The 9,374-nt window shown below is 34.0% G+C and overlaps 1 protein-coding gene across 4 annotated transcripts; it reads right to left on the bottom strand.

Annotated features, from left to right (window-relative positions):
• Window positions 1-1,076: 1,076 nt before the first annotated feature.
• Window positions 1,077-7,344, bottom strand: LOC142623226 (purple acid phosphatase 15-like). Of its 4 annotated transcripts, none has more exons than XM_075796622.1 (7): window positions 6,933-7,344; window positions 6,296-6,487; window positions 4,606-4,939; window positions 3,820-4,037; window positions 3,079-3,269; window positions 1,966-2,250; window positions 1,077-1,481 (listed from the first exon to the last, which is right to left on the bottom strand). In XM_075796622.1, the coding sequence occupies exons 1-7, from the start codon at window positions 7,195-7,197 to the stop codon at window positions 1,356-1,358; spliced, it is 1,611 nt and encodes a 536-aa protein (XP_075652737.1). In that variant the 5' UTR covers window positions 7,198-7,344; the 3' UTR covers window positions 1,077-1,355. The 4 variants fall into 4 exon arrangements, with proteins under 4 accessions (XP_075652737.1, XP_075652738.1, XP_075652739.1 ...); XM_075796623.1 differs by having other exon boundaries at window positions 3,820-3,938; window positions 6,933-7,302; XM_075796624.1 differs by having other exon boundaries at window positions 6,296-6,343; window positions 6,933-7,302.
• Between the last annotated feature and the right edge of the window lie 2,030 nt (window positions 7,345-9,374).

Genomic DNA, 9,374 nt, shown 5'->3' with positions numbered 1-9,374 from the left:
AATGAGCAAAAATACCTTAATACCCTAAATACTGAAAAATGTCGAAAAAGAACATCTCGAAACCTCTAAAATGAGCAAACTACCCTGAAACATCTAAAATGATGAAAAATACTCTGAAACCACTACAATGACCAAAATACCATCAAAACCTCATAAATGACTAAAATACATTTAAAACCGCTAAAATGATGAAAGTAAACAACTATAATAATAATAATAATAAATGCCCCTTAAATCATTGGCATGACCAAAATTACCCCCCCCCCCCACCCCACCCCACCCCGAACCATAAAATTTACATGCAAAATGTCAAAAAGTTTCAGCACAACCAAGTCAATACTGATCATTTTAGAGGTTTGGTTTTTTTTTTTTTTTTTTGGTCATTTTATAGGTTTATAGGTGATATGACTAGTTTAGAGGTTTCGTTGGCAGTTTTGGTCATTTCTTGTTTCGGGTATCTTTTGTTCATTTTTTAGATTTTGGAGGTATTTCTGTTGGTTTCAGGTTTTTTTGCTCATTGGATCTCTTCAGCTTCTTCTGGTGAATAATGGGCTAAGTGATCGGCAATTGCTCTTCCTTTCACAGATTTCTGAGTCACATATTTAATATCAAATTTTGACAAAAGCAAGACCCATTTAGCAGTCTTCCCATCTTGCATGGGTTTTTCCATTAAAAGCTAGGGTCAGCATATAATGTTTGAGTTTGCAAGTTGCCCAAACAAGTGCTACACATGTCTTTTATAAAGGTGAATACTTTTCTTCATAAGGAAACATCTTCTTACTGATGTAGTAAATGGCATTTTCCTTCCTACTATCTTCTAGGTATTGATCAAGTAGAGCCCCCATTGTTGTATTTGTAGAGGTGAGATACAATATCAATGGCTTTTTGAGTACTGGTGAGACAAGTATTGGTGGTTTCATCAGATAATTCTTAATCTAAAAGGTTTGTCATCTAATAGGTTAAATAAAAAATATAGTAGAGCTTTGAGTGTCTTCTAAGTAGATTTCCTGTGAGATGACAAAAAATGTGAGAAGATTATTTGTCTAAAAATAACAAGATTTGGGTTGTGTTTTCACAACCATTCACAAATATCGGTATTAAGATTACTTAAACATTTTAAAGTAATATATTTACAAAATGTCTAAATTTGCTCAAGTAATTTCTATAACATCTTGTTAGATAGGAACTAATTATAAAACCCTTGAGGCCATATTTTTGTGTCTCATTGGAGTTCTAGTGGCTCTTTGGTTCGAACTTATAGATGTTCAAGTTGTATCATTTCATAAAATTCATTATTGAGGTTAAAAATAATGCCATTTTCAATTGATGTGCTCCATATGAGTTTTTATCTAAATTCAAGTACCTCCCGATTCAACTGGGCACCTATCAGGCTGCCTGACAATGTATATCTCATCTCCAGCAAGGTTGTACATGTCCTTATTACGGTGCCAAGTCCACAAAGCATGAGTCTCATTTTGTACCTGCAAGCCACATAGAAATGCCATAAGGTTCGACTCCTTTTGAAGAAGGGCTAAATTCCACCAATCAATGCCTTGGTATTTTATGTGGTTTCACTATTAAAACTAAATTCTTCTTTCCAAGACCTTAGATTTTGAGAATTTACAAATTTGTATGGGTTTTTGCATTTGTCTTTTATGTCGTGATAGATTATGACTAATTTTTGGGGTAGAATAGGTATTGTAATTTTTTTTTCTTGCAAAATGCGTTCTTGACTCGCTGAAATTAATTTGTATCTAAAGAGTGTTCCTAAAAAAGTTTGTAACATGTTCCCTGCAAAATTTAAAATTACTTGTTAATTTTTAATGATTTTATTGTTTTGTTGAAGATCCATTGCAGTATTAAAAGGAAGGCTCTTGGTGAATCATTTGTGTTGAAATCTAACTGTAGAAGATTACATCTGGAATTATTGTAGATGTGTGTTTGTCCAAGAGTGAGAGAGAGTACCTCTAGAATCCCATGACCAAAGCTACTTTCTCTGTATGCACTATAATCTGGCTGCCGGTCCCAACAGAACTTACCTTCTGCAGGGCCTGATGTGAAATTGAATGCACAGTACCCACCCATATATTCATCTGGTGTTGTAGATGGTTCTGGGCAGTTCCCAGCTTCATCAGCATGTGCAATTGCCATCTTCTCCCGATTACCTCCATCACCGACAATGATATAGATGGGGCCACAGGGATCCAGAGTGTAGTTATATACTCGGTTTGACCTCTCATAGGCATGAACCTGTTGATGGTTTTCCAAATGAACGACACCACTTATGCACACCATTTACTATAAGCATACAAATGAATGCATCGCTTTTCTGCAAACAGCTTAAATATTCAAGCATCATATAGGAAGCAGAAACACACAAAAGAGCACCATTTAGGAATCTGCATTTAAACTATTCATTTGACAACAATAAAAATTTTCTGGTAATTGAACCACATTCCTATTCCATGTTGCATTTTCATTTTTTCAAGTTTGTGTCATCTAGCAGTGACATTGATCTTAGATAATGACCATGTGGCATTTATATTAAATAGGAAGTTCTTTATAGTCATGGAAATTCTTACTTCAACTTTAGGAAAAACATTCCCTTATAGGTACTTTTGTTATGTTTACCTTGGACTTATTAGATTTAAGACATCGTTATTTTGAATATTTAGGGCCAGTTTGCTACTATTGAACAAACAACAGTTTTTAGTGTTTAAACAACATTACACGTATTTTCACACACTTTTTCACCCACACATATTTTCAAAAAATACAAACAACGTTACTAGAAATCTCTTACCAAACGGGCCCTTAAATATCACATCTACGCATATATTTGGACACTAATGGTTTAAGGATTCATCTTAGACTTGATCCAGTATTTTTTTTCCTTCACAAATGCAAAGAAGACAGAAGTACATTTCTAATCTCTAAGTATTTGGAAACAGATTAGATTTTTACATATTTAGTATGTCATACCAACATTAATCTATGTGGCACCAAATCAAATTATCTTATTGTAAGGAGAAGAAGAGAAAAAAGACAGGTGAGGAGATATAGGGAAAATACACTTACGTGTCCATTGAATACAATGTCCACACCATACTTGTACAATATGTCTTCCATCTCCACCCTCATACACTCTGCTTCTCTGTAATGTGCCTTGTAGGTGCTATACCAAGGTGGATGCCACGCAGCTACCAACCATGGAGTGGCTTCTCTGTCAACAGAAGCCAGGTCTCTCTCCAACCACTTGTATTGATCCTCTGCAATGCAAAAATTGGGAGAACACAGCATGTAATTTCTAACAATAGAATATCCTCTCTCTCATTGAGGAACCCCACACTGGTTGGGTTTGTGCTTTGTTATGGGTATATGTCCTTGTTAGGCATCTCCACTTACTAGTTTAAGCTTTTGGGTCGAATGGTTTTAACATGGAATTAGAGCTTGGTTGGTCATTTGCCTGTTTGTCTTGGTTTCAGTTTTTGTTCAGCTTAGATGTGGGAGAGGAGAGGGTGTCAAGGAATCCAACATCGATTGGGTTAGTGCTTGGGTTATGGCCTAAGGGTTTATATACTTCTTAGGTCTTTCCACTCATTAGCTTAAACTTTTGGATTGGATGCTCTAAAATCTCTAACATACTAAACAACAACATCAAGCTTTAAAGTTACTAGTTATATAACCTATTGCATAAAATTGGCCATGTACATAATAAATGAGAAGGTAAAGCAATGGAAAAAAGGCTTTTTTTTTATAATGACCATGGGAAATTGCTAGCGATAAAAAATGAAAATGTGAAAGAGAACTTTAGTTCACCTGGTTTGTTATAAGATATGTAGGCACCAAGCATGATAAAATGTATCCCACCTGCATTAAAAGAATAGTAGAATGTGGATGATGATCCGCTCTCTTCAGATGGGAATGCAAACCTACAACTGTAAGCAACAAAAGTCTGATTTTCAGCCTGTTGTTCAATTTCATGGTTCCCTTCTACCACCATTATTGGAACTTTAGACACAAGAGGCTGCATGTACCTAACATTAAACATCCCATGATAATTCTATGAGCTAAAATGCTTACTGAAAAATTCAAACAATAACAAAATTGCCAGTCTTTTTTTTTTTTTTTGGTCCAACAAAATATAAGGTTTTGAGAGAGAGCAGTTTCCAATAAATTGAACTTTTATTCTTTCTAAACTTATAATTTTTTTGGCTGTTTTATTTGATTTGGGAACCAATAAAATTTATCAGAAAAAGAATACAGAGAATACTTTCTGGTGCAAATTAGCACATGACATATAATCTGAGGTCATCATGCATCAATCAACCATCTGCAACTAAGCTATAGAACATCCCTCCATACCATAAACCATATTTTAGAAAATCTAAAAGTCCCTAATCTTTACTTTTGTTACTACTAGAATTTAAAAGTGCATTTTTTATTCAACTTGAGTAATTAATAGGGCTGAACAAGCCATATGTTTGACAACCAGACCAGTTCCTATATAAAAAATATCCAAGTGCCTGCCATTTGATAGCCCTAAATGGTAGGAAAAAAGATTGATTGGATAATATTCAGTGAAAAAAAAAGTTAGAAATTCACCTTCCCCAGTAATCCCAACGTGGCTGATAAGTTTCATGAATGGGAGTTTGTGAAAATGAACAAGAGTAGCAATCAGACCCAGTTCCATTTGTGAGATACAAGTTAGCATAACTAACATCACCAACCAGTAGAACAAGATCAGGATGGTTACTGATCATGTGGTCCACAGTTGATGTGGTATTGAATGTGAGACCAAGGTCCCCCACCACTGCTACTCTGCTAGGGTAACTATGGGGTCCAGAAACAGGCATTGTCCTGAAATAATATACATCACTCATTGCTGATATTGATGGATCTCCACATTGATACTGATATAGTGTGTCAGGCATCAACCCTGCAGAAAGACATAATAGAGTTGTGAAACTAATAAATAAATTCGCATGTTGGCAAGTTCAGATACACACAAGGTCACAAAGATGCATAGGCACACAGAGATTCACAATAACAAAAAGGCAGGAAACAGATGGGGGGGGTTATCAACTTATGACTTTCAATTATAGATGAAATGACTGTGTGTAGAGAGAATTATACATGTCAATTGACATGTTGGGTTTGCAAATACTTGATATTTGACCCAGATATTATTGAAAAAGTATAGGTAAAAAGCTGTTCTAAGCTCACGTGTATAAATATTCATTTGCTGTACATGCAACCAAATCTTGAAACATACATTGAAGACCATTAAATGCGTTGTGAAAACACAAGCCCTTATGTGGTGAACCAAACAAAAGAAGAAGTTCTAAATAGATTTAATAATTGCACCACTCAATCTGTCAAATTAATGGTTCCATAGTGGAAATCCATTAGAAGAGAAAATTGAACACTGCAGCTGCTTCTTACATCCATATCCTTTGTATGGATAATAATCTTGAATTGTTCTTACTTTACAGCTACAGACATTTACAACCATCATTCTTAATAGACAAATACTTTTTAAGTTGTGACGATAACAGAATGTTGCCCAACAATTGAGGGTGCTGATAGAAGCTTTTATTTTTGGAATAACTTCTTGTCTCTGGTGAAGAACATCCTGTCCCCGAGGAGATTTAGGTGAACTGGCTTTTTGGGGAAACATGAGACAAGAAAGAATTAAAACAAATCAAGGATCCAGTTAATTACTGAGGGGTATATTCATGAGTAAAGATAACTGAAGTGAGCTTGCAATACAGAATTTGGAGAGTACACTCTCAACCTGACTGAAGAATAGTTGGATGACTCAGAAGAACGACTGGTCTAACATTGAAAAAGTGCTACTGAAGAGCAACTTTGTAAACAACAAGTGTGTTACATGGTCAAATGACCTGAGGGTACAGTTAAAGAACAAAATTTTCCATTTTCAATCATGCTCAACAGCTGCTACATCACAATTCTTTGGGAGCACTTTGAGACGGTTTAGACCTTCACCTCAATTGATTGGCAACTTAGAGCTAATGAAGTAAAAGAACCATCCCATAGGACAGTCTTATGAATGATTGAAATGGCTACAATCAATTCAACCATTACCCTCTGTGCAACTCATATTATGTAAATAACAAAACCATACAGTATCCAATAATATGCAATATTGAGCAGAGGAAGCATTCATTTTGTCTGGAAGACAAACACCTTATGAGCATATTGATAGAGTCAGTCATTTGAGATGAATATATTAATCTAGAGATATATGCATTAATTACACTACTAATTATACCTGTGAGGCGAACATGGTGGATAATTCCTGAAGTGTAGTTCTGAAGGCCTTCAAAAGGATAAAGTTGATTATAAACAAGTGAATAACCCGTTGCTTCATCAGTTATTGGCAATCCATACATTCCATATTGAACAACACTTGCTACAGTTTTAGGATCTAATGATGTTATGTTGTACCCAATATGGAATTCACCTGCAAAATTCAATCCAACTATGTTCTGTGATTGACTAAAGGAAAGTAAAATAGTAAATCCTGTACCCAATGTATTCAAAATTTTTAAAGATAAAGATTAGGTGATTGTATCCCTTTCCAAAATTTCAAAGTTTCAACCATTATAAAAACAACTGCAAAAACAAAAAAACAAAAAAAAGTAACATTGTACTTGTATAATTACTAAATTTTATCTTATACATGATAGCTGAAGTAACATTGGAACCATAAATTTAAGGGATGCTAAGCTCTTTTTGACTTTGAAAACACAAAAATGACAAAACCCAATTGTCACATTTCACAAAAACGGATATTAAGTTCACATTTTAATCATTATCAAATCTCATAAAAATCTCAGATTAATAAAAGAAAGAAATGAGAAGCTAAGAAAGTAAAAGTAGTAAACAGTTTATAGTGTGAAAGAGACCTGTGATCCAAGAAATCCACACAGAGTCATAGGTTGCAGAGAGAGACAGTGAAATTTGCTCAGGTTCGAAACCTTCAACAACTCTTTGCACAACTGGATCAGTGTCTGACAAGTCCACCGCTTTCCCACGAGAGGAGTTATCAAGAGGGACCGTGACAGGCTTAAAAGGTCCGTCAAGCGTAGATAGAACACCCTCATCACTATGAAAGAAGCTTAGTGAAAACACCAAAACAAGTTCAATTACAGACATTAAGGCAAAACCCATTTGTAGCTTCTATCTGCCTGGATTAGCAACAACCCAGAACCGGTTGGTTTTAAGGATGCTGTTTGGAACTAAGTCAGAGAGAGAGCACAATACTATAGCCTTGGAGAGGACAATCAGTGAATAACACTGAAAGAACCAAGTATACATATTTAATTATGTTTTAAAAAAACATATTTAATTCTAGGGAGATTCTTTTTCTATAACATTTTTATAATATTTTCACAGTAAATCATAAGTGGTTGGTTGTTATTGGTTCAAATTTAAACCTAACACTAAGATTACTTTTTTACCTCAATAACAACAACCAGTAACAACTTGCCACTTAAGATTTGTTGTTAAAATATTGTGAACATTTCTCTTAATTTTATATATCTATACCAATACTCTATATAAAAAAGGAAAGTTGAGCTGCTTGTGTTTGATAAAATGACGGCAAAAAGCTTAAAACGGTAGAGCCTAAAGTGCAGATAGATAAATTTACGCTACTATCCTTAAAAGTTAGGAGTGGCAAAATCAACCTAAACTTATTTGCCCACTCACTTAAGTAAGACCCAAACCCACACAATTATTAATTTGGTTAAATAGTTTTAACCCAATTAAACACAATTAACATTAATTTTTATTGGGTTTTAATTAACTGGTACCTAATTAGACCCAATTATTATCAAAGTATCATTTCTACAAATAACACAACTCTAAAAAACTCAAAACCATTAAAAATACCCAAATACCCATTAAACCTATAAAATTACCAAAATATCTCCAGAACCTAAAATGACCAAAATACCCATGAAACCAAAAAAAAAACCCAAAATACCCCTTAAACCCAAAAATGACCAAAATGACCAAAATATCCCCTAAACTTAAAAAATGACCGAAATACCCCTGAAACCTAAAAATGACCGAAACACTCCCTAAACCTAAAAATGACCAAAATACTCCCTAAACCTAAAAACTTATCAAAATATCCCCCAAAACAAATGACAGAAATACCCCATAAACCTAAAATTGTCAAAATACCTCCGAAACCGAAACTTTGACCAAAATACCCCCAAAACCTAAAAATTGACCAATATACCCCCCCAAACCTAAAAAATGACCAAAATACCATCCGAAACCTAAAAATGACCAAAATACCTCATAAACCTAAAAAATGACTAAAATACCCCATAATCTTAAAAAATGACCAAAGTACCCCCTAAACCTTAAAAAATGAGTAAAATACCATTGAAACCTCAAAAATGACCGAAATATCTCCAAAACCTAAAAAATAACTGAAAGACCTCCAAAACCTATAAAATTACCAAACTAGCCCCAAAATCTAAATATTAACAAAAGACCCTTAAAATCTAAAAAATTAGTGACATTTCCCTCAAAACTTACAAAATAACTGAAATACTCTTAAAACCTTTAATTTGATGAAAATACCTTTGAAACATCCAAAATACCCCAAACCTCTATTTTAGAGGCTTCGGGTGTATTTTGTTTATCTTATAGGATCAGTGGTATTTAGGTCATTTTAGATATTTTGAGGGGTATTTTGATCGTTTTAGAAGTTTTAGTGTATTTTGGTAATTTTAGAGGTTTTTGGTGTATTTGGGTCATTTTAAAGGTTTATGGGTATTTTATTCATTTTATAGGTTTGAGGATATTTTGGTAATTTTTTTGTTTTAGGGGTATTCTGGTCATTTTTAAGGTTTCAGGGGTATTTCAGTCATTTTTTACATTTAGGGGGGAATTTTGGTCATTTTTAGGTTTCACTAGAATTTTGGTCATTTTTTAGGTTTCGGGGGTATTTCGGTCATTTTTTAGGTTAGGGGGCATTTTGGATTTTTTAGGTTTAGGGGATATTTTTGGCAATTTTTGGGTTTTGGTGGTATGTTTTGTCATTTTATAGGTTTAAAGGGTATTTCGGTCAATTCTTAAGTTTATGGGGTATTTTGGTCATTTTTAGGTTTTAGGGGTATTTAAGTATTTTTTAGGTTTTGAGGGTATTTTGGTCATTTTTTGGGTTTCGGGGTTATTTTAGTAATTTTCAGTGGTTTTTTTGTCATATATGGTCTTTTTTTAGGTTTAGGGGGTATTTTGATAATTTTAAAGGATTTTAAGAGTACTTTGGTCATTTTCAAGTTTTAGGGGCATTTTGATAATTTTGATTATTGGGTGGGTTGAGATTT

This window comes from Castanea sativa, chromosome 2 (assembly GCF_040712315.1).
Source record: "Castanea sativa cultivar Marrone di Chiusa Pesio chromosome 2, ASM4071231v1".
In the NCBI taxonomy this organism is placed as follows: Eukaryota; Viridiplantae; Streptophyta; class Magnoliopsida; order Fagales; family Fagaceae; genus Castanea; species Castanea sativa.
Note: the sequence above shows the minus strand (reverse complement) of the source record. Positions and strands in the feature narration are given on the sequence as shown.

Excerpts from the sequence above, each read along its gene's own strand:
- LOC142623226 (XM_075796622.1), bottom strand. The coding sequence starts at position 7,197 with ATGGGTTTTGCCTTAATGTCTGTAATTGAACTTGTTTTGGTGTTTTCA. Across the intron at positions 4,940-6,295 it reads CCACCATGTTCGCCTCACAG|GGTTGATGCCTGACACACTA; the intron begins GTATAATTAGTA and ends GTCTTTCTGCAG. Across the intron at positions 3,270-3,819 it reads CATATCTTATAACAAACCAG|AGGATCAATACAAGTGGTTG; the intron begins GTGAACTAAAGT and ends TTTGCATTGCAG.